The 26552-nt window shown below is 48.8% G+C and overlaps 1 protein-coding gene across 5 annotated transcripts; it reads left to right on the top strand.

The window, feature by feature from the left end:
• Positions 1-799: 799 nt before the first annotated feature.
• Positions 800-26246, top strand: TMEM150C (transmembrane protein 150C). 5 transcript variants are annotated; one of them, XM_041468306.1, is made up of 9 exons: positions 800-1023; positions 10664-10798; positions 15935-16019; positions 17029-17082; positions 17205-17237; positions 17339-17406; positions 20691-20818; positions 23093-23270; positions 23914-26246. In XM_041468306.1, the coding sequence occupies exons 2-9, from the start codon at positions 10792-10794 to the stop codon at positions 24120-24122; spliced, it is 762 nt and encodes a 253-aa protein (XP_041324240.1). In that variant the 5' UTR covers positions 800-1023; positions 10664-10791; the 3' UTR covers positions 24123-26246. The 5 variants fall into 5 exon arrangements, with proteins under 5 accessions (XP_041324240.1, XP_041324241.1, XP_041324239.1 ...); XM_041468307.1 differs by lacking the exon at positions 800-1023 and adding an exon at positions 5413-5571; XM_041468305.1 differs by lacking the exon at positions 800-1023 and adding an exon at positions 5413-5579.
• Positions 26247-26552: the final 306 nt, after the last annotated feature.

Here is a 26552-nt window from a genome sequence, read left to right as displayed (position 1 = left end):
TGCTCATTCTGATTTATTTTTTAACAGTTGGGTCATGTTCTTTAGTGTGGTTTTCTCTTCCTCAGGATGATGTAGGATCTGCGGGAGGCAAGAAGGGCTGCTGCCATTTCCCAGGGTAGCTACTGGATCCATCCACTGTTGAATGAAGTGATGTGAGGAAGTTGAGGAGCCTTGGCAGGGTGGGTACTAGGGCATGAGCTGCACTTATTTCTGTGGACTTCAGCACTTCTCCTGCTGATTTGGTTGTTGAAAGCTGGCTAGAGCTTTCTGTGCAGTGCCGAAGGGTTGAGGGACTGCTGGTGGATTGGTGGCTGGCTGTAGGCTGGACTTAACCAGTGACTGTCTTCTGAGACCCGATGGTCTGCAGTGCCTGACCTTGTGCTGTCTCTAACTCTGTTCCTGGCACCGTGATCCATCTGGAATAACACCCCTTAGCAGTGGGAGCAGGTATTTGTCCTTTGCCCCCTGCACTGTTGAACTTAGTGTTTCCAGGCTCTCAGCTCTGGCACACAGTAGGCACTGGATTGGTTTTACCTCTTTTCCCAGAACTGCTGGGGCCCTTATGAAATGCAGCGTTGGCTCTGGAGCTGTGTCCTCCTTCCAAGTGGAAACTCCCAAGCAGGTCAGCTGCTTTCTGGCATGGGGTGGCTCAAGCAACTCTGGCCTGCCCTGGGGCCCCTGGGATTTGGCACAATCTCTAGAGGAGGATCTAATCTGTAAATTACAGGAGAGAGGAGGATTTAATCTCCCAGTTACAGCACGTAATTGGCTATGCAAACACTGATGAAATCCGCCCCCGTCAGGGCTGCGCACAAACACGGCGGCCAAGGTGTGAGGCGAGGCCCAGGCTGTGGTGGCTGACTGCAGAGGACTTCCAGGCTCCGCAGAGAACTTCCAGGCTCCGTCTGACCCCATCCCTGCTGCAGCTGGGCTGGGCTGCACTGGGGAAATCCCTGCAGCAGGAGCGATGAGCAAAACCTGCTGGCACTGAAGTTACGCCTTGAGAAACGCTGCGGGGAGAGGGTGAGTGCTGGTGCTGAAGAAATGCATCAGGGTTCGCATTCCTGGGGTATGAGGGGTGGATTTCTGCTCTGCCCACTTCCTCCAGAGGCTCTGCTGTTCCCTGGTAAGCCCTGGGAATGTCTGCAGCATCCCTCTGCAGCTTGGAAGTGCAAGGCAACTGCTGTCCCCGGCTGGCAGCCAGAACAGCTTTCTAGAAATAAGCCCAGCAGATGGGAAATGTGGCCTGACTGCAGGAATCACATTCAGCTGCTGGGGTGGGAGGCTCTTCGGAAAAAAAAATAGATCTAAAAGGTCTCCTGTGGCCACATGAGCCTGAGAATCCATGCAAGGTGGGAAGTGTGGTGGCTGGCCTATGGCTCTGGTTAGGTGATGTTTGGGGTATTTGCAGCTGAGAGGCCTCTCAGTTTGGAGGGAGGCTGATGATCTATCAGCTCCCAGACAGCATTCCCGAAGGCACAGCCACTCTGGACTTGTATTATCTCGATATTTTCTCCCTGAGGCTGTTTTGTAGCTCTACCCTTTAAGTGGGAAGGGTTTTTGTGAAAGGGTGTTCACCACGTTCTGGCTGTTTATGGGAATCAAAGTGCAGTTTCCCCATAAGATCTTATCTTAAAAGAAGAATGAAAAGCAAAACTGAAAGCAGAGCCCAGTGGGAGAGGAGGGCATGTGGTGCCCATGTGCCCCAGCTCCCACAGTGGCTCTGGCATGGTTGTGCCTGGCCCGGGAGCAGAAACCTCTGGCAAAAACCTCTACCCAGCAGCACCAGCCCCGCTAAACAGGTGAGAACAGGGAAAAAGTAGAATTCCTGGGGTGTCCCTGCATGGGCCAAATTGCCCACTGAATGGTTTGGAGGCTTTTGCTGTTTAAATCACCCCTTGCACATAGGGTGTACTGCTTTTAGTGAGTCCATCTCCTGCTGCCCCATTCACTGAAGAGTTAAACCCTGATTTAGGCTTTTTCTGAGAAAATGGTGAAAGAATTCCCACCCTGGATTTCAGACAAGTGTCCCCAAGAGCTGTGCCACTTCCTCTCCCCTTCCTGCACCAGCCATGGCTAAGATAGGGTTAAAGCCAAAAGGGCAAGGAGTCCCAGTGGCCCCAGTGCAGGTAAAGGCCCTGCCCCAAATAAGTATTTTTAAAGGTAAATCTTCTGTTCAAGAGAAGTGGATGAGCAGCAAAGCCTGCTTGCAGAACAATAAAAAAAAAAATCCCCTTTTGCAGGACTTGGAAAATGATTGGAGGAAAGGTTCCAATGAGCAGCACAGATAAGAAATGTAGGTGAAATGGTGCTTACCACATCTGCACAGCATGCCTGACCTTTGTATTCACTGTGGCCACTAAATTTTCCTGACTGACACAATTCTATTAGTATTTATAGCATGATAATAGGAAATAATTATTTTACCCAATCTCACACACACAAAAAAAAACAAAAAAACAAACAAAAAAAAAAAAAAAACCCAAACAAAAAAACGAAAAAAAGCCCTTTTTTTTTTTTTTCACAGCATTTTCTGTGCTTCATGCAGGACTGTCCTCCTGCCCGGCCAGAATACACACGCAATGGGGCCAGGGCACACCAGTCTGCAGCTCTCATCTGCAAACACTGGCACTGCAAGGTTTCTTCCCCAGAGTTCACACCCTGACTACAAGTCCTCTTTATCCCATGTATTTGCTATCACAGCAGTATTTGGTTTTTACTTCTCCTTTTATGGGAACAAAAATATAATTGTTTGTCCATTTTCTCAATTTCCTTTCCTAACATTCAAATGGTATCACTTTGCTGCAATTAGATGGAATGGGTCTCTTCAATTTGCTGCTCCATTCCCTGATCTAGGTGAATTTTTCTCAGATGGGATCATGTGAGTGAACTGGGAACAGATTCATCTTGTAGGGTTAGGATCTGGGGGTGTTTCTTAGGGTGAGAGAGTGCACCTTGCAGGTCACTGCCTCTCCAGCCACCCTGAGAACACCTTGTCAAAGCCAAGCCACAGGTGGGCTGGCTTAGGGGGCATCTGTTTATCAGCAGGGCATTTGGAGATATGAAATCTATCACAATATTTGAAAAGCTCAATAAAGGAACAGATGGCTTGATAGGAGATGATCTGACTAATGAAATGAGGGTTAACACTTCAACTGAGAAACAGTTTTAACTGGTTCTTAACAGTTTTAATTATATTTATACAAGCCTCAGCCAAGGGGTGTGGAGCAGCTGCACTGGCTGCTGCTGAATGGTCCCCAGGCCCATTTCCCCACTGCTCCTCTTTCTGGGTGGGCAATCTTTCCTGCCAGGCCTCACTCCACCTTTGGAGCAGAAAGGAGCAGGACAGGAGGAAAAGGTGGCAAATATAGTTTCAGAAGACATGTATCTCCCAGAAATGAAAGCAAACTCACGGCAATTCCCTTTTCCATCTTCCTCATCTTTGTGTATCTTTTCCTCCCAAAAAAACCCAGGCTAACCACAGCCAGTCTTCAATGGTAATTTCACCCTGGGAAGGACAGCAACTAGAGGGGCATGAGGTCGCTTTGCTTTGCAGGATGAGGGTTGTGGGAGCGGGGCTGCACCTCCAATGGTGTCCCATGAAGAAATCATTGTAGGAAATGCCTCCAAGGACCCACATAACATCACCCCTTATGGCTGATGCCTCCCTGCATCTCTTTTGCTTCCTGCACTGGGTGGGCTCCAACACATGCTTGCCGTCCCCAGGCTGTGCCCTTTTTTCAAGCTGTGATTTTTTAAAGTTGTGATAGGTTTTTGGTGGGCCTGTCAGCATCATGCGTTTTCCAGCACTCAGAGGGACACCATCTGCTCAAAAAGGAGCTGTGAACAAAATGTCTCAGACATTCAGAGTTTACCAAAAATGCAATTGCCTTAAAATCCCATATGGTGCATTGTTTCCCTTCCAGCACTGGCTGACAGCAGAGGTGAAGTGACTAAAGCAGTTTCTGATTAGTTGCTGCATTTTCCTTTCTGGCCAAAATCGCTGGGGCACTTTGGCCAGAGCACTGTCACATCTCACCTGTTTGACAGAAGGTTTTCTTCAGCCTCAGCTGCTGAAGGGTACTGGGATTCAAAGACCTCCCCTCAATTACTTTTAAACTGAACTTCCTCGACTCTCGCTGTCACAAGAAGCCTTGCAGGGAGGGATGTGGTTAATGCTGATACTTCAAGCATATTTTTTTTCAGGCACCAGATTTTGGGGCCTCTCTTGGTGACACGAAGGAAGCCATGCCTGGAAGTCATTTGTGGCTCCTAAGCGTGGCAGTGCCATGGGGCAGTGTCAGGTGCATACAGAGAGGAAACCTGGCCAAGATCTCTGGATTTTGTGAGGTTGCAAAAAAAGCAAATGCTGCAAGGAAACATTTATCAGTCTAGGAAAACACAAGATTTGAAATACCAAAGCAGGAGGAATGTTGTTTCAGCTCTAAAAATAGCCCCCCGGCCTTTAAAACACCGAGAAGCATACACAGTGCATGCCTTTCTGTGGGAGCATCTGTCCTCTCCCTTGATGATGCAGCCACTTTAGTAAGGGCTCAGGGGACCTGCTGGTGCAGTGCTTGCTCTGAGGATCAGCACTCTGAGGGGTTTTCAATCCCTGGGGATCGGAGACATAAAATCTCTTCAGAATGTTGCACGAGGGCCAAAGCTGCAGGGCGAAGGAGTGTTGCTTGCTAGAAGGGCAGCCTACGGAATACTGATAAACTGTGGATGTAGAACAAGCTCAGTTCTGGGGGCTGACATGGATTTAGGCATCTGTCTGTTTTGTGTTGGTTCATAAGTGATGGCACCAGGACAAAATTTTGACTAAGTGCTACCTAATTTAGATTTTCGGAAAACAAACAAGACAGCCACTGAATAACATCAGTCATCCTGACAGAGAGAGATGGCAGGAAGAGGAAAAAGAAGTGGTAGCATTCATGTTGACTTAATCCCATGAAGATCAAACAGCAAAGCGACCCCTTCATCCCAGGAAACTGTCCCAAATGGTTATCACCGAGCTGTTTTGTTGGGAACGTTTCTTCTCAAAATTCCAACCACAGAGATACTTTACACAAAAGTATCACAAAGCCCACCACTCAGTAGGAAAGGGAAAAGGGGTCAAAGAGGCTCTTTTTGGGGTCTCTTGCTCCCTTAAGGCCTTTCCAAGCAGCCATCCAGACGGGCAGCACTCCCCGCGGGGTTTGTGAGGCGAGCCCTCCCCGCGCCTCGGGGCTCGGAGCAGAGGGCGCACCGGGAGCCGCAGGCTGGGTAGCTGCTCCCGGCTCTGGAAGGGCGGGCAGGGAAGAAGGCGGAGCAGGGACCCTTTGACAGGGCCGCACCGGGGGCAGCCCGCGGGCAGCGGCTGCACACGGAGCGCGGTGCCCGAGGGACGCCCTGGCGGGCCGGGGCAGCTGCGGCCGCGTCGCAGCACCGCAAGCCCGGCGGTCAGAGCGACACACGGCGCCCCAGAGCCCCCGGCGGCCGCGGGCCCGCCCGTCCGGGGCGGGGCTCGGCGGGGCGGGAGCTCGGACCCAGCCCGGCCGCGCTCGCCGGAGCCGGAGCCGTCCGCAGGTGCGCAGGTAGGAGCCGCTCCCGGCAGCGCCGGGCATCCGCTGCTGTCTCGCTGTCGGCCCGCCCTGTCGCGGATCGTCGCCGCCGCCCCGGACGCGGTCCGGGTGCCCGCGGAGCCCCCGAGGTGCGAGTGGGGCAGGGCTGGGGCGGGGGCGCCGCAGGGGCTGCGGCGGGAGCCGGGAACGCCGCGCTGCCGGGCCTGGGGCACGGCGGGGAGGCACGGGCTGGATAAGGGGATTACAGCCGCTTCACCCAGGGCCCGCAGGACCCAGCTGGGGAACAGCTCTCCCGGGTCCTGATTTCGGTGTCCCTCCCACCCGGGCATCCGTCCCTTCGGCGCTGGGGATGTGGTGGTGGCAGAACTCGGCGGGCCCTCGGCCAGGCTGCTGCAGAGGGGTCTGTGAGGGGTGGGACAGGTCCTGCCTTCCCCAGACCCTGTCAGGATGTCCTGTCAGGACATGCAGGCTGTGTCCGGTTAAATTCCCTGGAGGGAATTTAAGGTGTTGCGAAAGGCCCTTCAGCTGTGCTGTGGTGCCTCAGGGAAGGAAGGGCGAGATCCTCTCTCTGAGGGATAGAAAGATGCTGGGTGCTGATGTCCCAGGGGCGACAAGATATAAGATATAAAGATATCTTAAGATATAAAGGTCGCAGAAATTATGAGTTTACCTTTCTGCCTTTTTTATTTTTGTTTGGTTGGTTTTGGTTTTTGGGTTTTTTTTTCCTCTTCAAGCAAAGCTGCTTGTGAAAGTGACCCTAAGGGTCTGATCAACATTCACGCAGTCCTCATGCCATGGCAGTGCACACATGCACGGTTAATTAGGAATAGCAATATGGAGGAGGGCAGTGTGTGGAAGGTATATCCTGACGCTGACTGCCTGTTGTGTCTTGCTCAAGCAGGTGACAGTGCCTAAAAGAAGGGGGCTTGATTCTTGCCCACTTTCTGCCTTTGGGTAATGGGATGAAGACAGGGGACTCCTATTTGCTTGACAAATGTCTTGCTCCTGATTTCACTGCTGGACTATTTAAAGTGAAATTGTTTTCTTATGGTTTATCCATGCCCAGCTGTCAGCATTTTCTGAACCTGGGTGCTGAAAGTGCAGTTGTTTCATTTCCCCTTTTAAGATTCTTTGTGCTGCAGTGTTTGCTTTTCAGATGCAGAGCAGGGATGTGTGCCTGTAAGAACACCAATGTTTTCAATTTTTTTTTTTTCCTTGGAAGAAGTGTCATGTCTGTGGTTCTCTCTCTTCCCCCAGCCATTTCCGGGCAGCCTGAGATTGCAAGATTGCAGTTTGGCCCAACAGAGAGGCTTGAAGGTCCTAGTCCTGCAGTCTGAGCTGAAGGAATGAGCTGTGATTGCAGGTTAAGTGCGAGCAAAGAAAGGTCTGTGAGAAAAGAGGTTATTCTAGGCAATATATTGGGAAGGATACACCGGGATAGGTGGTGGCAGGTGAGGAGGCGGCTGCTGCAGTTGAAGGCTTGGACCAGGACTCACTGAGTGCACACTCCTCTGTGCCACTGATTTCCAGTGTGACGTCTCAGCGAGCAAATCACTGGCCTTGTTGTCTAAAATGGGAATAATTGTGGGCTTTTGCTGTCTCAAAAAGACTTGCAAAAGTCTCTCCTTGCCTTAGGTCCCTGCAGGTTGCAGAAGAGGTCACCTGAGGGCAGGATGAGAGTCAAATGGAACAAAAACACATTGGGAATAGGTGAAGAGAGAAGGGCTGAGTGAATGGGAGGAGGGGAAAAGACTGATGCAGCTTCAGAAACCATGAAAGGAGCTGTTAAAACAGCTATAGGTTACCTCACATGGGATTTATTGCACATTTTTAATGCTGAGCTTGCTGCTGGATGGTCCTGCCAGCCGGGGAGAGGTCTGGGCTGCCTCTCCCATGGGTAGCAACAGGAAGGGAGCAAAAGCCTGGAGGATGTGGGCTAATCTGCTGCAATGGTGGGGAGAGTGTCCAGCATCCTCCCTGCAATTTCCTGAGCTGGGGCAGGTCCAGGTACTTAGGGAGAGAACTTCTGCTCTTGATGTATTATTTCCTGCTTCCAGTGAGGAACCACTGGTATTAATAGTGGTGACTGCCTAAACCAGAAGAGCCAGTGGCCCTTCAGTTTTGGCACCACAGGACTGCCAGAGTGGGTTTTGCCTGGCCAAGACACTGAGGATGGCCACAGCTTTGTCAGAGAGAGCCTCCCCACTGTGGTCTTGGCCCAGCTGAATTCTCTTAGAGGTGGTTTAATGTGGTCTCCTACAGGAAAGTCTGTCTCTGAAAATATTGCAATAGACTTCAAAAGTAATAATCCCTCTGGGTGCAGTGTAGAGGCTGCTCACACAGGCTTGGTCCCTGTTTAACAGCTGGAAGCTGTTCCCTTCTCCCTTCTGTCCCTGTGTTTGCTTGAAGAGAATGCTGTATGGCACCTTCCTACTGAGGCTCACCCAAACACCCTACAAACTGCCATTTATGGTTGTAGCAGCTTGAGACACTGCTAAACAAAGGAAATTAATTCCTACAAATAAGAAATGCTGGCAATGAAGTGGTGAACACCACAGAAATGCCTGTCTCTGATTGCTTACCTCATACTTTGCCTCTCAGGGCAAATGAATTCCACAGGTCTCAATGGAGTCAAAAGACAATCCCTGTGCCAGAGAGGGCCACTTCAGTGGGATGACTAGAGCCAAGTCATGGGTACTGCACTTCCATTCCTTGTAGCTTGCCCTCTGGCCCGTCACCTCATTGCTGCTCCTCTGGTGGTTAATATGTGAAGAATATTACTCCACCTCTTTCGGTGGAGGAGGAGTAAGTCCTCAGGCTGAAGAGGTTGGTGAGGGAAAACTGTCCTGAGAAACAGTGTGCTCTGCCACAGTCCCTAACAGCTCACAGGCCTCAGGTGTTTTCCCCAGGATGAGTTGCATTTACCAAAGGAGAACTGGGAACAGTGTACACCTCTCCAAAAGTGTAGAGCTGCAAAGTGCAGTGAAGAAAGGAGCTTATGCATTCAAAAGGTGAACAGGAGAGTGGTGAAAGGGATAAGAGAGATGAAAGGTAAACAGGTGGGAGAAGCCCTGCTTACACGCCATGAGAAGCTCTGTAGCTTGAGTGTGTTTTCTGTTTTATGGGGAAAAACCAGTGGCAGGAACCTGGAATTTTTCTGGCCTTGCAGGGTGTGTACTCTCTCATCCATAAACTTCAGGGGAAGGAGACAATATGATCAGGAATAACGTTCTGCCAAGTCTGTTCCCCTGGGCTTCTCTGTTTTTCCTTACCTTCAAAGCTATTTCTAAGTCAACACTTGGAGTTTCACGTCCCTGTTAAGTGTTCTTTGCCACTCCCAACACTTACATTGTTTTCCTGATAATGGAACAAACCTTTTGGGCAGACTTCCTTCCCCCTTCTGCTGTAATGTGTGTCTTGGCTTTGCTTGCTGTGCACGTTGGAAATGATTGAAGACATTTGTGATTTTTGGAACTGAGGAGCAAGTAAAACACCTTGATTAGTTTGTTAACACCCTGTCAAGACCTCTGTACGTTATGGGAGGAGAAACACTCAATCTGCTTGTTGCTGCTTCGTTAGATTGTGGTCATTAGATGGGGGTGGTTGAAGCGGAGGGCAATCAGCCTGTCTGCCCAGTGACTCTGACTTCCTGGGCTTTGCCACAACACCAGCCTGCATTTCTGTATTGCTTGCAGAGCAAGGAGATGGTTTCAGAGACTCTTTCCTCACAGCACAGCTGAAGCAAGGAGAGGGGGGGCTTTTGTTTTTTTTTTTTTTTTTTTTTTTTTTTTTTTTTTTGAGGAGATAGATAGTCCTCCTCATTTTCCAGCAACTCTTTAGTTTGGGGGTTGGCTGGGACTTTGAGGTAAGTGCCTTTCTCACAAGCATCCCAAACCAAAGGATTCTCAAGGGGAAGATATGCCCCTGTGGTTGTGGTGGTGGTGGTGGTGTGAGACTGTGGGTTTCGGCTGTGTTGAGATTCTGCTAGAGATTTCCCTTGTGTCTCAGAGGTCTGGTGACAGTGGCTTCAGTCTTGAGTATCTCTGTGTTAGGGAAACTTTCCTGTCTGACCACCCAGAAGCCACTCTGTCAGTCTCACTCCCACCACCCTAGGCTGTCACTGCTGGGACCAAAGCCCTTTCACAGTGGATGATTCCATTAAGCTGATGTGTACCTTGCTTGATTCCCCACACACCCCACATTTGCACAGTCAGACAGTTTTCCTCACTGGCTGGATCTCAGGATTCCCATAGCAGAGTCCAAGAAGCCTGGACCCTTTAAGTAATTTAATCATGGAGCAGTAACTCCATAACAGCTTGAATTGATGCCTTCAGGGGGACTCCCTGCACTAAGGAATCCCTGGCCTTTTATACCCTCACAGTCTGTGTGCCTGTTCCAATGGTGATATTTGGTCTGGGGCCTTCTGGCTCTTTATTTGGATTCTACAGAGTCTCTGGGTGACCAGCCACCCTTGTGCCACAGGTCTCTGTGCCCTTTGCTAGGCACAGGGTAGATGCCAGGTCATGGCCCTTTGCATGTGGCTCCAGCCACCACAACCTGCAGCTCCCACTGCGGTTGCTCACCAAGCTGCTACTTGTTTTCCTCAACATCTGCACTTGGAGAGAGTAAGGCGTCTGCCCTGGGAGGTGGGAAGTCCAGCATACTCTGGGAGGGCTCACTAGGAGCTGGTTGCCGCCTGGCTTGTGCAGCCCCTGGGGTCAGGAGGAGCTGGGATGGCTGTATCCTGCAGTGAGTGTTCCCTGGCACAATGGGATCCCTGGGGCAGAGAAACACACAGCACCTGCAGAGTGCAGCTCTCCTCAGCTCACCCTGGCTGCTCCTGCCTGGTTTCACTGCCTGCTGCCCCAGGTCCTTCTGTCGGAGCTGGATGTTACCTTCTGCCTTACCCAGCTCCTCTCTGCCTCCTCTGCCTGTTTGCAGGCTGAGGGCCACGACTGCCCAAGCCCTGCTCATGGTATGAGTGGGACCTCATGGAAGTCAGTGTGATCTGGCATAGTCCATGGGTCAAAGCCTGCAGAACACCCCTTTAGTCCCATAGTGGCAAATCAGATTAATTGTTCTTTTCTAACATGCAGGAGCGTGGTCTGGAACCGGAGTGTGCCTGGTTCGTGCAGCGCCAAATGCGAGACAGGCAGACACAGCCCACAGGAGTTGAGAGTCAGTGTCTCTGGTTGTAAAACAGCAGCTCAGCACTGGTTGCTAAATGGCCTGTAAGTACTTACACCCATGTGGGACTGAGGGTGAAGGTTGTGGGGCAGAAAGAAGCAGGAAACCAAGGGCACTTTTTGCAGTATGGTGGGATGCACTGGCCTCAGGGCCTAGCAGTGCTGCAGGAATATCTCTGGGTCAGACACTATGGATATCAATATGTCCTTTACTGGCCCTGTTTTTTGGTGATTAGAAGGTTTCATTCCTTTATTGCACTTGGCCCATCTCTGGTAGGTTTATGTTGGCCAGAGCATTTCATTAGCACACTGAATGCAGTCACAGTGTATGAAATGAGACAAGAAACATGTACTGATGTTGCCATGGGTGAAAACATTGCCTCTCAACATTGTTGCAGGATTACTGAAGCATCTCTCCTGCTTCCCCCACGCACAACCCAGAGATGTCTTTACCTTTTCCCATTCCTCTTGTATAAATGAAATGAAAATGGCATTTCTGCACATCTGTGAGATGGTAGGTGGGTACCTGGAGCAAGCAGGGCATCCTACCCTGCTGACAGAGGGGATCACTTCTTTTCTTGTTACCCCACCATTTTGTTACGTATTTACAAGCCTCTGTCACATCTTATCTCTCTCATTGTGCACTCACACTGGAAACCTTGAGATAAACCTGAAAATGCCCTGCTTTGTTATGTTGGCATTTGTGACTTGTGGGTGGCAGGTTATATAATGTGCTGGTTTGTATCCACTCAGTTACAGTGATTAGCTATCAAGTGACTGGGGTTATTTTTTGCTTTTAAAAGCAACAGAGATCTATAGTGGGCTCCCCCAAAAGACAGAATGTGTTTGTTCCCCTTTGATTGTTGCTGACTGGCAGCAATTCTTTATGACTTGCTCTATGTTTTGAACAGTGTCCTCCTTCTCGCAGTGCTCCTGCCTTTGTACCTATTCTCTGAAATAACCCAATGGCCCAGTGCTGTGAAATGCAGGAGTGTTGCTCTGGCTTATTATGCATTTCAAATGCATCTGCATGCTTTAGTCTTAAAAAAGATGTGTGACTCCCTTAATGTGGTAATTTCATCCTTCCTTACATTCATGTTCTCTGGTGAAAGCAACTTCAGGAGGAGCCTGTAACTTTGCTTGGCAGATGAAATTAAGATGTCCATATTAAATGAACCTTGAGCAAGCAGCAGTATATGTTTGGTGAGCTGCCTGCTGTAATTGAAGTGTGTACATTAGAGGAACGGAAGCTTAATTGGTTGAGGGTGTATAGCGGGGCAATGGTAAAAAAAGCAGAGCAAGCAGCTGACAGTCTAAGCAGATTTAGACATAAAAATGGAACTGGAGATGAGTAAGCTTGCATTGAGAGAAACTCTCAAGACACACATCGGGGCAGTGCTGATGTGAAACTCTTTTCAGGTCTGCAGCCTGACTCAGGCAGCAGGAGCACACCTCAACAGGGGTTTTGCAGTGCTGGTGTAAGAGTATGTGTCAGGAGGGACTGACACATAAAAAAAAGCTCACACGTGAGCTTTTGAGAAGATGGGCTGGATCAGCTGTGATGCTGAAAACGTTTTTGTTGGTTTTGTGAATCCATTGCACCGTGAGGGCTTTCTGTGCCTGCCTGTGCAAGCCTTAGTGATAGAAGACAAATGGCTGTGGGAAATTACCTACTGCCCCTTGGATGCAGCACGTTTATTTGGGAGAACGTGGGCTGGCAGAGATTGCTGTTGTTGCCAGCTGGAGTTGACTGCTCAGATTTGGCATCACTGGACATGGCAGCAGTGCAGAGCAGAGCTGTGGAGAGGAACTTTGGCTTTATGTCATCCCTGTGGAGCAATTAACTGGCAAAGAGTTTGTTTCTACATTTCCCATAAGGAATTTTGGTAATTTTTCCTATCACTCTTGGCACTCTACTTTGGCTAAACTGGTGTGGTGCTGCAGGAGAGGCTGCTGTTTGGGTTCCTTGTTCTCTTGTTCCTGTCTGCTTTCAGAGATGCTGGTCTTAGTGTGCACAGAGGTCTCCCAGTTTGAAGACACAAACACTGGGGACATCCCTGAAGAGGACAAGGCTGTAACCCAAAGGCAGCTGCTGACAATGACGTCTGCTGAACACTAGTGCAAGGCTAGGCAGGTTGGCACATGCTCAGGGTTTCTCCTTTGGAAGAAGTTGGGATTACATGTAATTATGTTCCTGGCACCTGAATAATACAGCAAGGAATAAATGAGGAATGTGCAGGAGCTGAGCAGTTTTTTTAAACCATCCTCTGCCCATGTGGGGATGCTGAAACATATCCAGGCATGTGTGGGCTGTGCCAATGGCCAGCTTTAAAAGGTGTTGCTGTTTTGGGACCGGGAGGAAAGGGACCCTTCTTTCCTGTTTTTGGTATTTCATCTGTCAGATGCAGGTGGCTTCCTTTTTTTTAACTGGCTGAAGTTAGGGTCTCTGAACTGTGGAGCTGCCTTCCCGTCAGGACACTGTGCTCTGCACTGGTCGTTCATGTAATATGCAATGATTTTGGATGTCATTTTCTGTTAGTGGCTGATGGAAGGGGACTCAGCGTAGCACAGTGAATTTTAAACAGAAGGCTTTTTTCCAAGGAGTTGGGTCTGTAGCCATGTTGCTCTGACTATGAGGAGGTTGGGCACTAGTCTTGGCCTTGCTCCATTTTAGAGCTCAGTACAAAACAGTGGTTATCTAGGCAGCATTCTCACATTTCCCCACTTCTGGTGTGGAGTCCATGTACCTGTGTGCTGCCTCACTGCTCTGCCTGGGGGAAGAGCCCTTGCCACCTCGCTCTCTGCACGACAGGCAATGCTGAAATAGCTTGTGAAGGCTGCTGTTTCCATGCTGGGAGGTGGAGGAGCTGCAGCAGCCCATTATGAGAACAGGTGTTATGGCTACTGTTTGCTTTTATTGTGTAAATGAAACTTCCATGCCTTTCCAAGGGTGAAGGGTAAATAGTAAGATGTGCCATCCCCTGACTGTGTTACCTTGGCTCAGTCCAGCCATCACCAGACACAAGAGGAGAGTCGAGCACAACAGTAATTACCTTGCAGGGCACACAAGGGCTGGAACAGGAGGTGGTGTTACCTGCCTGCTCCCTTCAGCCAAGGCAGGAGGGGGGATTTGGCCACAGTTATCACAGTCTCTCTGGGCACTGTGCTGCCAGAGGCTGTCAGGGACACAGTCCTGTGGCAGGTGGGGCAGCTGCCACCTGGAAGTGGTCCTTGAGATTGCTGTCACGGGTCTCCCAGTACCACAGCACCGTCCAACACCAGCTAAGGAATGCTGCTGCAGTGCTGCTGAGCAGCAGGAGGAAAAGGCAAGGGCAGCACTTCATGGAATAGCTGCAAGCACGACAGCGGGAGCTGTGCGGGTTACAGAAATGTGAGATGCTGTGTCTCCTGTGCTGGAGGAGAGGAATAGAAGTGAGATGGGAAATCTAGTCCTTCTTGCTGATAATTTCTTGTGATCTGTTCACTGTGCTAAAGATTGTATGCACGCTAGAGCTGCCTGCCTTTTAAATCAGCATACTTAGTACTTGCATAATTTCATGCTCCTTGTCTGCAGTTCTCTCTGCTCCCAGGTCAGAGAAGAGACCTTATCTGCCTGCCTTTCTGTCTTTTAAAGTTTGGAATTCAGCCTTACTCCAGGCTTTCTGTAGTCTGTACAAACAGCACCAAATCATGGCCTCGTGGCTTTGTGCAAGTGAGGTGTGACTCTGGGCACTGCCAGGGCGTTGTTTTGTACCCTTGCTAGGCCATTTGCAGGGAAAACTAGATAGCTGACCTGTAGAGGTGAGAGACTTCTACAGGGTGTGGGGAGCCTCACTCAAGCTCTTCAGCCTCTATCCCAGTGAGGCAGGGCAGGAATTGGTGCCTGGGGCCACAGCCAGCGTGTCCTTTGCAGCCTGGGGTGCCTTAGGGGAGCAGTGGGCTGCTGTGACATGGTGAGGGTGCTGACTCTCTTCTGGTCTTCACAGCAGGGAGCACACCGTGGCTCTGTGCTGCAGACCTAGGAAGGCCAGGGGAGTTGAGAGGAGGAGGATGACAATGCTGGTACTTTCTTCTCTGGGGCAAAGGGAAGGCTTTAAGGACCTGGATGAGGTAATTGAGCTGCAAATGCAAGCAGGCTCCAGTGAGAGGCTGTCATCTCTAAGTTGTCCTGGCACCCCAGGGTGCCTCACTATGCCGTGTGGGTGCTGGTGGCCCCAGGGAATGCCTGCCCTGCAGCAGGGAGGGGGCAGAGCACAGGGGCACAAGTGCTGCTGCCCTGGTGAAAGTAAAGCCGGTGCTGGAGCTGTGTGCCTGGTGTTGTTCCCCTCTCTTTGTGTCTCTTTCCTGCGCTGGTGCCTGGAGGAACATTGATGGAGGAGGACAGAGCATGAGGAAATACTTGATCCATTATCAAAGGACTCTCATGGAGACGTAGGACTGTCTGTGTCCGCAGCACAGCAGCGCTTCTGAATTCCACATATTACAGGAACAGCCCCGGCATTCCGGATGCTCGTCCAGCATGATCTTGCCTGGAGGACAAATGCCTCCTCGGGAGGCGCTGTCCGCAGCATCCTTACGCCACATGCAGGATTTCACAGTGCCTGCATGCCGAGGGCTGATGGTGGCAGCCTCATCCCGACTCCCGACAGCGCGCTGGGACCCGCACTGGAGCTTGGCTTCGCTCCAGGTGTGGCCAGGCGCTATTTTTAGCTGCTTGCTGTGGCCAGGATGGGAGCTGGTCGTGCCCTTTGTGGAGATGATGGCACACGGGCATCCCTGTCTCTCCATGCTGCAGGCTTTGCTGAGGCAGCGTGTGTGGAATTGGTAATGATCCTGGCTTGGAGGCTGCCCTGCCTTGTGCGTGTGGGAAGTAGCAGGGAATCAGAGCTGCAGGTCTTGTGGTCACCTTGCAGAAAACCCTTGAGAGAAGTGCTTTGAAAGCCACTCAAATTCTGTAGGTGTGGTTGAAAAGTCTCCCTGCTGCTGCTGGGCTCTGGTGCCTCGGTTGTTACGAACCCTGTGGAGGATGCTGCCTGCGGGCAGCAGCTTAACCCCTTGTGGCCATGAGGAGCTTGGTACCTCGGCACCTGCCGTGGGAATGCCCTTCTTGCTCTCAGAAGAGGGGGGCTGAGGAGGGTGGGTGCCTCAGCCCTCTGTTTTTACTTTGTTCTTTGTTTCTAGCAGGTATGGATGGGAAGAAATGCAGCATGTGGATGTTTTTACCTCTTGTCTTTACCCTGTTTACATCAGCTGGATTATGGATAGTGTAAGTTATCTCCTGCTGGTTATTTGGGAGGCTGCTTCTCATTAAGGAGAGTCTTTTGGGGATGCTCTGCCCTTGAGCTACTGTGGGGCTGGGAATGCACATGATAGGGGGCAGGGGCCAATCTGTGCCACTTCATGGCTTGAAGTATCACATTTTTATCCCTGAGTTTCTGTGCTCCCCAGGCCAAGCTGCTGACCTTGCTTTCTTCCTGGTATGTGCTACTGGGAGCTGCCTTAAAAGAGACAGCCAAAAAAGTAAAAATTTCCTTTAATGACATTTTCTTTGAATGACTCAGCAGAGCTCTTGGAGAAACACTTAGGCCCTGCTTTGGGGTAGAAATTCAAAATCTGCAGCATCCAGCACCACTCTGAAAACCTGCCAGCAGCTTAATGCTGACACCTCACTTTCTTCCTAATGCTTCTTACCAAAATGCTTGTAAGACATGCACTTCCCTGAGCTGGACTCTCTCCAAGCATGCAGGCAGATGACTGTAGCATGAATTTGGGAAAGAAAAATATGTGATCAGCAGCTATGCTCAGGCTGAGAAGCAGTTATGTTGTAGGGTGTGGCTTCGGCCATGGTCTACGGATGCTGTTTTTCACAGCAGGGACAGCTTAAGCCTTTTGTCTGACCTCTACTGCTTGCTGCTTTTCTCATCCCATCCCCTCTCTATTAAAACAGCTTTTGTGGATGGAGTACCATAGTAAACCTGATGAATCAAAATGACTCAAACTGAAAATGAAAACATTCCCCTGGCTGGTTGTTTTTAAAGCAGCTCAGTTCAGTGACCCTGTTTGTCTACTCAACCATGCAAACCAGATGCAACACAAAGGAAGGCACATGGACTGAGAAATAATAAAACTCCCTGCTTGGGCAGAGAGAAACACAGGATCCTCCAGCAGATCCTGCCAGTGGGCTTGAAACATTTAATGTGTTGTTTGAGTGATATTTCAAATGGAAGCTAGGATGAGGTTTTACACTGTTTCTTTTTTTCCCTTTTTCTTGACAGGTACTTTATAGCAGTGGAAGATAACAAAATTCTCCCACTAAGTGTACCAGATAGGTAAGAGCTGTTTGTGGGCTTTATATTCAATCTCCTGTCTTATTTCTTTGAAATAATGAAACAATTACAGCAAAATGGGAAAGAAAACCTTGAATCTTTATTCCTGTTCCTGTGTCTCTTAGGAAACCTGGTTCCAAAAGACCACCTTATATAAGGTAAATTAATTATTTTCTTCCAAGTACTGCTCTGGTTAATGGTTGCTATTTATGTGTCTTTGCCATCCTAGAGTTCCAATGATGCACTTTATATTTTCAAGTATTGCAGGTGATGCACCTCCTGCAAGCTGTGTGTTTAGTCAAGTCATGAACATGGCAGCATTTCTAGGTAGGAACCACAACTGGAGTTTCTTTCTTTCTGTTTGTTTTAAGAGTCACTGAAACATAAGTAATATCCTGTACATATTCTTCTTGACTGTGATGATGTGAAACCTTTTGAACTGTATGTTTCATTGCTGCTTCTTCCCATTGCAAAGAAAGAAATGTAACAGGGGAAATGCAACCTCCAGACTGCAAATGTGTCATGGGAGGCGTGATGGTAGGTGACTGTCTCGGCCTTAGTGATCATGAAATGGTGAGTTTAGAACTTCTGCTGTAATAAGAAAAATGAAATCTAGGGAATCAAAGCAGAATTGATCTCCTAAATTTCAGGAAAACAAACTTTAGGCTCTTCAGGGAGGTACTTAGCAGAATACCTCAGGAATCTGCTTTTGAGGGCTTGGGTGTCCATGAGTGCTGGTCAGTCTTTAAGAACCACCTTTTAGAAGCGCAGGAGCAGGCAACCCAGCTGTGTGGGATTGTGCTCAAAGACTGGGGCAGAAGACCAGCTTGGCTTAAGAGGAGAAAGCCATTATATGGCCTCTGGAAGAGGGGTTAGGCTTTGCAGGAAGATTGCAGAGCTGTGGTTTGTATATGCAGGCAGAAGGCAGGAAAGGCTAAAGCTCAATTTGATTTAAAACTGGCCAGAGTTGTTTCAGACAACAAAAAGAGTGTTTTTAAGTATGTCAGTGGCAAAAGGAGGTCTAAAGAAAATGTTGGACAGATACTTGTTAAAGGCTGACTAATAGGGATGAAGAACAAGAGAAGGCATTCACTGCTTTTTCTGCCTTAGTCTTTAATAAAATGCTGATAGACCTTGGGTTGTCCAGTCCTCTGGGTTGAAGGACTACTGGTGTGGGAGCAGTGACTGTCCATTTGTGAGCACTGGAATTGTCAGGGACCAGATGTGTCAGCTGAATGCTCACAAGTCCCTTGGTCCTGGATGGGATTCATCCCAGAATACTGAAGGAGGTAGTGGATGTTAGGGCAGGACTCCTCTCTATCATCTACCAAATGTCTTGGGGTTTTGGGGGGGTCCTGCTGACTGGAAGCCAGCCAGTGTTATTCCAACCTACAAGAAGGACATGAAGAAACACCCAGAGACCTACAGACCTGTTGGTCTAACCTCAGTTCCTGGAAAAATTATGGACAAGATGATATGGGACACATTTAAAGAATGATGCAATCACCAGGCACAGTCAGCACGGGCTCACAAAGGGAGAGTCCTGTTTAAGAAATTCAATATCCTTCCATGATAAGGCCACACACCTGCTGGATGAAGGGAAGGTGTTGGATGTAGCTTTTCTGAATTTTAATAAGACTTTTGACACTGTCTCTCACAGCAGCCTTCTGGAGAAGTTGTCCACCTGTGAGATCATCGGGTTCACAGTGCACTGGGTGAAGGACTGGCTGAAGGGCAGGACTCACAGGGCTGTAGAGGAGCTCCATCTGGCTCCATCCAGCCACCAGTGCTGTCCCTCAGGGCTCACTTCTAGGGCCAGTCGCGTTCAATGTTTTTATCAACAATATGGATGAATGACATGACAGCACCATTAGCAAGCTTGCTGGTGATCCCAAACTGAGAGGTGCCGTTCACTCTCCTGAGAAAACAGGTGCCTTCCAGAGGAATCTAGATAGCTGGAACACTGGGCAGTGATTAATGACATTAAATTAAGTCTAAATGCTGTATCCTGCACCTGGGATGGAGTAACCCTGGGCTCAAGTATAAATGGGAAGAAGCTGTGGAAAGGGAGGTGTGGAACTCTTCCTCCTTAGATCCAGTGACAGGACATGGGAATGGTTCAAAACTGCTCCAGGAGGAGTTTAGACTGAACATTAGGAAGCATTTCTTTACTGAGAGAGTTGTCAAACACTGGAATAGGATCCCTAGTGAGATGGTTGATGCCCCAGGCCTGTCACTGTTCAAGAAGCATCTGGACAATGCCCTTAATAACATGCTTTAACTTTTGGTCAGATCTGAATTGGTCAGGTAGCTGAATTCGATTATTGTTGTAGGCCCCTTCCAACAAAAATAATCTGTTCTGTTCTAATCTCTGCTTTGTGGATAAAGTCATTCTTTCCTCTGCTGTATTTGTGTACTTCTGAGAGCTGCTTTTAGCTTGTATCTCTGTATTGTAGAAATAGAAATTGAAAAGTTCCTGTACGTGAGCTTGAGTAGTGACGGGTGGCTGTCCCAAACAATTGTCTGGGGATAGAAAATAGAAATCCTCTTTTGGGGTGGAACAAAGTTGTCATTTTTAAGGATTTGGAGTGGATTGATTCACTAGAGTAATTGTGAGAGAGTAAATTCAACTGTCTTTTGTAGTTTGGGTAATTTTCACTTACAGTGTCCTTATTTTCCTAAACCATGTTTTTGATATTATACCAGGGATAATATATTTTCAATATTATACCAGCACTTTTGTGGAAAGTGCAGATCTAATTTGCTAATGTGAGCTATTTACAACAACATGAGCTACGTGCCATTGATTTGAGCGTGAGCATAAGAAGGTCGTTGCCAGCAAGCCAATTTCCCTGTTTAACTAAATTGGTTTTTAGTGGTCTGGCTTGAGTCACATCTGAAGGCCAGCTGATTGCCTGGCTTTCTGTGCTGTTCCATGCACCATTCACTAGGGAGGGCTAGAATACACAATGTGAGTATCTTCTGGGGTTATGCTATATCAGATGATGTATGATACATCATATCTATCATGTATCATTTACCATAGTACTTGAGGGAATTGGAATAAATGTTATTCCATTCTTCATGGAAAATTAGTGCAACATTTTGGCTTATGTTTGTGGCAACAGAACTTGTTCCAGAGGAGGAGAAAAGGCAGTGGACATTATGGCAAACCCTGCAGGAATATGTATGTGCCATTCACATGCTTTTAAATACAAGTGGGGATTGACATCCATCCTCCAGGAGAGCTCAGGACTCAAGAGTGGAGTGAAGCAATGCAAGCCCAGGTGCCACTAAGGGAATGCATGGTGAGCATGTGATGGACTATGTGCTGGGAGCTTCACAGACAAGCAGAAAGGTGTTCTTTCCCCAGAAAATTTGCAGACAAAGCAAATTTTGAAATGAGAATGAGAAAAGGAAGCCTGGAGCTTGGTGTAGCTGAATTACAAGAGAAATGCTTAATCCTGTCCCTGGTTAAGTAGGAGGGGGCCATGCAGAAGCAGAAAGCTTGCCAGCCTGCAGGTAGAAGGAGGAGGAGGGGGCTGTGAGGCAGGTGTTTGCTGCAGCAGGTTCTCCCTACTGACGCCCCTTGCCTTGTGTTTCCTTCCCAGCGCTTGTTGTGGCTGTCCTGCGCTTCATTCAGCTGAAGCCAAAGGTGCTCACCCCTTGGCTGAACATCAGCGGCCTGGTGGCTCTGTGCTTGGCCTCTTTTGGGATGACCCTGCTCGGCAACTTTCAGGTACTGCTCTGCAGGCTTGGACTGCTCTGTCTGTGATGTGATTCCCTGCTTTCCTAGCGGGTCTGCTTGGGTCTTTGAACCAGCTGTGATGAGAGCCTGGGAAAAGCACGTGCCCCATCCCTCCCTCTACCTGTTCTGCCACCTCTATTTGCCACTTGTGAGCCAAGATGAAGGGCCACAATCACTTTTCACTTGTCTCCAGCAGGGTTTGCACCTGCATGCTGAGAGCCTCAGCAGGAGCCTCCTGAATCTCTTGAGCCCTGGGAGTCGGCACAGATGCCCCTGGGTGAAAGGGCTGAGTGGGAAGTTTGGGGACACATCTGTGCAAACAGATGCACGAATTTAGCAGACAGCTCAGTGTCCTTCTTTTTAAACATATGTTGCTTTAAATCCACCTCAGACCTGCCAGGAGAGGGACACGGCAGAGGAGTGCCAGGACCTCTCCGCGTGTGATGGGTGTCTGGGTGTCTCCCATTCTCCCTCTGTCCTGCAATGCTGCAGCAACAAACATCTCCCACATCTGTAGGGATGGGTGTCCCCTGTGACCTGATTGTGTCTGTCAGGGCTGCAGTGAAAATCAAGGTGTTAGTCAGTGGGGCTTGGGTTTGACTCTGAGGCTCTGTCTCTCACTGGGGTGCACGTAATGACCCCCAATAATGGCAGGAACTGAGAAAGGTCAGCGCAGGCTGGCTGCTTCCCTGGCTTTGCATGACAGGGACCCAATACAGAAATGGTACTTGTTTTGTGAAGGGTGAGGAGAATCTCTTTGCACTGTACAGTTATTGAAGGAACTTGGTGTCCTTTACAGTTGACTTTTTTTTTTCTTTTTTGAATGAGGTGTGAGATAATTTTACTTTTATGGACTTGATCTTCCTAACTCCACAGCACAAGCCCAAAACCCAGGCTCTTGTTTTATTACAAGAGCTTTCCAGCTAGGAATTATAAGGCCTTTGTAACAGCTTTGTCTACCTCTGAGAAGAGTATTTCTAGTACAGGACAGGCACTAGGAAATGGTTTCGACCTCACCTTCCTTTTTTCAGTCTTCAGAGCAAATGATTGTAATTTAATAGTAGGTGCTTTGAATCTTGCCTGGATATAAATTCTGATTATTCTCTGATACCTGATTCTAACTATCCATTCCATGTCAGTTACCTGTATCCTTTCTTAGATCTTTTGCCAAATGTGCTGTAATAAGACCTTAATTTATGCCTCTCCCTGCCTGACTGCTGAGCTGAATGTGGCATTAAATCATATTTCTGGAAAATTATACATTCGGTGTTTTAGAGGGACATTATAGCTGTGAGTCCCTTGCAGTGCTGACTGTCTTGGGAAAGGCAGCTCAATCCTGGTTTTGCCTGAATGATTATTTGGACCTACTCTTGAAAGAAATTCAGGGTAGAGAGGAGGGGAGATATCAGTGGAGGCACAGAAACTAGATTGTTGTCCTGTAGATTGCCTTGTTTGGTGGGTATTTGTTAAATCATCAAACAAGAATTAAAGCTGCAGGGAGAAGTTACAGACTGGTGGTTTCTTTTCTAGAAAAGCCTCAGAGGCAGAGGGAAAATGGAAGTTGTTTGGCTTAAGTCCATGCTGGACTTTTTGAATGGATTTGCAGCCTCAAGGGATCTTTTTGTAGATTCTTGCTAGTTGAACCTGGCTGTCATTTTGCCTTGCAGTGTTGCACAGTCAGAGCCCTGTGGGGCAGGGCAGCCCAAGGAACAGGAAAGCACTGGCACTCTACAGAGGTTGGATTCATGTTGCCTCAGACCCCAGTGGTCAAGGATGGGCAGAAGAGGAAATTTGGAGGAACTTGCCAAACCAGGAATATGTATTTGTGTTTTGGCTTGTGCTAGCTCAGGGGAGTGCCAGGGCTCTGCTCCCTGCAGCTGGCACTGAAGGTGCACAATTTGCATCCATTGCAGGGAGCTGTACAAGACCTACAGTGGGTTGTCCTTGCCTGCCCTGGCCATCACTTCGAGCCAAGGAAGAATTTATTTCTGAGCTCTGCATTTGTGAGTCTTGTCAGGGAGCTGTGGAGACAGTCCCCAAGCAACTGCATTTTCCACAGTGCTCTTGGGCTTTGGGCAAAAGATCTGCTTGACTGTGACAGCTGTCAACTCACCTTGGTTATGTTACACCTTACACCTCTGCCAGAAGAAATGAAACAGCATCTGTCTCACAGCCCACTGTCCCCTACCCTCCTCAGCAGCAATCCAGTTAGCTCTCAGATAATTCCTGTTGTGTCCAGGCAATCACTGGTTTATTTGTTCCTAGCTTTCCAATGACGAGGAGATCCACAACGTGGGCACGTCGCTGACCTTTGGCTTTGGGACATTGGCATGCTGGATCCAGTCTGCCCTTACCCTCAAGATCAACCTGAAGAATGAGGGGCGGAAAGCTGGGATTCCACGAGTGGCTCTCTCAGCCAGCATCACCCTCTGCGTGGTGCTTTGTATCCTTTTGTCTTGCTCCCCAGGAAGCCAGGTATTGTGTACGTTCTGCAGCAGCTCTTCTCACACCTCTCTTAGGATCTCAAAGCATTTTGGAATGCTACTCAGTCTGTCTTCATGGCACAGTCCTATTTCAGTGCCACACTGTGTAGAGTGATGCTTCCCGATTTCACAGAAAGGGACAGTTTTGCAGGTGATCTAAATAGAAGGAAATATTTCACAGTGCGTGTTGAAAGGTGTTCCCATTGCCTGCGGTGGGTGCAGTGATCTGATCCAGTTCCCACTGGGAAGCTCCTGGCAGGTAGGGCCCACAGCCAGGTCCCCACTTGCTGGCTCTGTCCCTGGCTAGCTGGATGCTCAAGCAAATCACTGACTTCTCTGCACCCAAGTCTGCCCCTCTGTAAATGTTTATCACCCTGATCGGGATCAGGAAGCCCTGATCTGTATAGGAGAGCTGCTGTGCTCCATGGGCATCATTGGACACCTGACATTCCTTTCATCTCTAGCATCACATTCACACTCTCCTCGTGATGGCTGGATGGTTTGACTTATCCACGTGACTTTGTTCAGATTTTTTTCCCTGTTGGCTTTCAAACTGGTTGGTGTCTCTGCTCCCACTTGTTCTCCTTGACTTCCCTCTTCCAGATTTCATCCTTATGGCCCAGGGCATTCACATGCATGCTTCCAGGATCCAGTGGGGCCTAGTGATGTGCTTCCTGTGCTACTTTGGCACCTTTGCAGTGGAGTTCAGGCATTACAGATTTGAGATAATTTGTTCTGAGTACCAGGAAAACTTTCTGAGCTTTTCCGAAAGCTTGTCAGAAGCCTCCGAGTACCAGACAGATCAGGTGTAGCCTGTCCTCTGGCGGGGGGGAGGGGGGCAGGTGTGGTCCCATGGGGGAAACATGACCTCATTTACACTTTTTTTATGAGTTTCTTTTCATGTGCAATCATGATGGTATTGCCAAAGGGCTCTGAGGGTGGCTGTCTCACTAAGAGCCAAACAGAGGTGTCTGCTGGAAGAGGAGTGGATCCATCCCAATGGCAGTGTGAGAGCACAAGCTGCTTAGTTTGTGCCACCAGTGACTCTTTCTGCGTGGCTCTGTCATGCTCCTGTTGTTCAACACATTCAGCAGCCTATCCTGGTGACGCGCCTCTGAGGCTGGTCCTGCTCAGCCCGCCCTGCAGAGAAGGAGGTGAAGGAAGCAGACTTCTAGCAGCAAGGGTCTCCAGGAGTCACCTGTTCCCCAGTCACCAGACTGCATCTTCCGTGTGTTTCCCAGGTTGTTTTCTTTGCTGCCAGCCGGGGGAACTTGGTAGGGGGAGCAAGAGTAGCTGTTTCTTCAGAACCTGGAATCAGACACAGAAGACCCCAGTGGACTGGCTTTTATGGCAAGTAGGCAGGCATTTCTTCCAGCCTGGAAAGCGGCCGACGGTAAATCTGGGTTTGGAAAGAACTGTGCTGTGATGAGGAAGTGAGACTTAGCTGATGCTGCCTTGTGGCCAGGCAGATCATCCCCAGGCCAGAGGGGGTGACACAGTGGGATGCTGTGCTTGGCTTCCTGCTGGGCACTGGTAGGAGTGAGGTGCTGAATTAAGATGAGAAGGTCTGTGTGCTCTGAAAACAACTCAGAAAACGCTGCTTTTTCCATGTGTAGTGCTTCCACCACACATTGTGTATAGTATCTCAAAAGCTTTTTTAAATTTTTTTTTAATGTTTACTGAGGGGGCAAACGTTATGTTAGAGACACCAGGCTCGTCTGCCATGAGAGCAGTGCCAGTGCTTCTGGCCACAGGGTTTGGTTTTGCTCCTTGTGCAAGCCAAACTTCAGACATGCTGGTTTGGGCTCTGGGCCCCTCAGTGTGGCCAGTTGTCCTGAGTGGAGCCTGCCACAGGTTTAAATGGGCTTCCAAGGTGCCAGGAGGGAGTTCTGGCACAGAGGCTGGCTGATCTGCCCGAGGGCTGGAGGTGTGAGAAGGGAGCAGCAAAACCAGAGGGGCTTCTCCCTTCCTAGAGGGAGGTTTTCAAACAGGTTTTCAGAGAACAAGGAGCTCAAAACCTAATTTTGGGAAGGCTGCTGTATTTTCTGGGTAGAGGAGCGATGGGAGTTGCTTGTCCCCATGGCTCCTATTTTCCTCCATAAATCAGGCTCCGCTTAGTTTTACATCTTGTCTGAGCTTCAGGAAAACAAGCAGAAATTAAAATGGTAGGAAAAGGCACTTGAAGAGGAACTCGTACTGTTCTGTGGCATTTCTGACAGAGGGAAAAGGCAAAAGGGCATTCAGTCTTCTGCAAAGGTCACAGGCCTCTCCTGAGAGGAGAAACAGTTGAGACAAATTGTGTGTTAAGTAGAAAGCTTTCAGCCAGCCCTTTATTTCCTGTGCACCAAAACTTGTTCTCAGGCAGCTGTTACAAATCCAGAGCATTTTTGGCCAGCAGAGGGTTGTTGTTGATTGCTGAAGGCTTCCTCCTTGTAGCAGTGTCATGAGTGGAAAGCTTTCCCAGAAGGATGTGCTGAGAGTGGCCAAGGACACAGCAGTGTGAGGTGCCAGCTCCCTAGAGGCTCATCCAGGGAGCTCCTTCTGGCAAGGACAGGAGGGGACAGTCTGGAGAACATGCAGGTGGGGATCCTCTTGCACTGGCACACACTCAATCCATATGGAGCACAAAACAGCAATTTGTTGTAAGGGCGTTTCACTGTAAATAGTCCACTGTGGTTTTTTTCCCCTATTTAATAAATACTTTCAGTTTATTATTTTAGCTTTTGTAATTTTATCAAAGAAAAAAAAAAAAAAAGATTATGTGGTTTTTTTTTTCCCTTTTGCTCCTTTTCCTATATGCAATCCAAACTGAATTCCAGGTTTTTAGTGATAATTCTGTACATTTCTTAGAGTATTTCTAACAGCACATTTCAGTACAACTAAATGACAACCGATGTACACTAAAACATGACCACTAAATAAAGTGCTTTTATGGAGAAAGTGAGCTTTATTTTTGTCCCTACCCCAAGCATAGCTTTCTGATGGCAAAGGCAAAACAAAAGGTGAGTATTTATTTACAGTGTAATTAATATTATCACTTAAGGAAGCCAGGGACCATTCAGCCATGCAGATACACTTACTGTAACAGCACTAATTAGCAGGCTCTTTCTAGGAGCAGCATCACACCCACTGCACAGCCCATGAAGGCATCTGGACTAGCTGCCCCACAGTCTGACCTGCTACTATTAAATTTTTAGAAGGGCCATGCTGGCACAATGTGGTTTCCTCCCCAAGTGCTTGTC

This window comes from Pyrgilauda ruficollis, unplaced genomic scaffold (assembly GCF_017590135.1).
Source record: "Pyrgilauda ruficollis isolate IOZ18807 unplaced genomic scaffold, ASM1759013v1 scaffold217, whole genome shotgun sequence".
Lineage (NCBI taxonomy): Eukaryota > Metazoa > Chordata > Aves > Passeriformes > Passeridae > Pyrgilauda > Pyrgilauda ruficollis.
This window is presented reverse-complemented; position numbering and strand designations above follow the sequence as displayed.

Coding starts and splice junctions, on each gene's coding strand:
- TMEM150C (XM_041468306.1), top strand. Junction 16,020..17,028: donor TCAGCTGGATTATGGATAGT/GTAAGTTATCTC, acceptor TTTTCTTGACAG/GTACTTTATAGCAGTGGAAG. Junction 17,238..17,338: donor AAAAGACCACCTTATATAAG/GTAAATTAATTA, acceptor TATATTTTCAAG/TATTGCAGGTGATGCACCTC.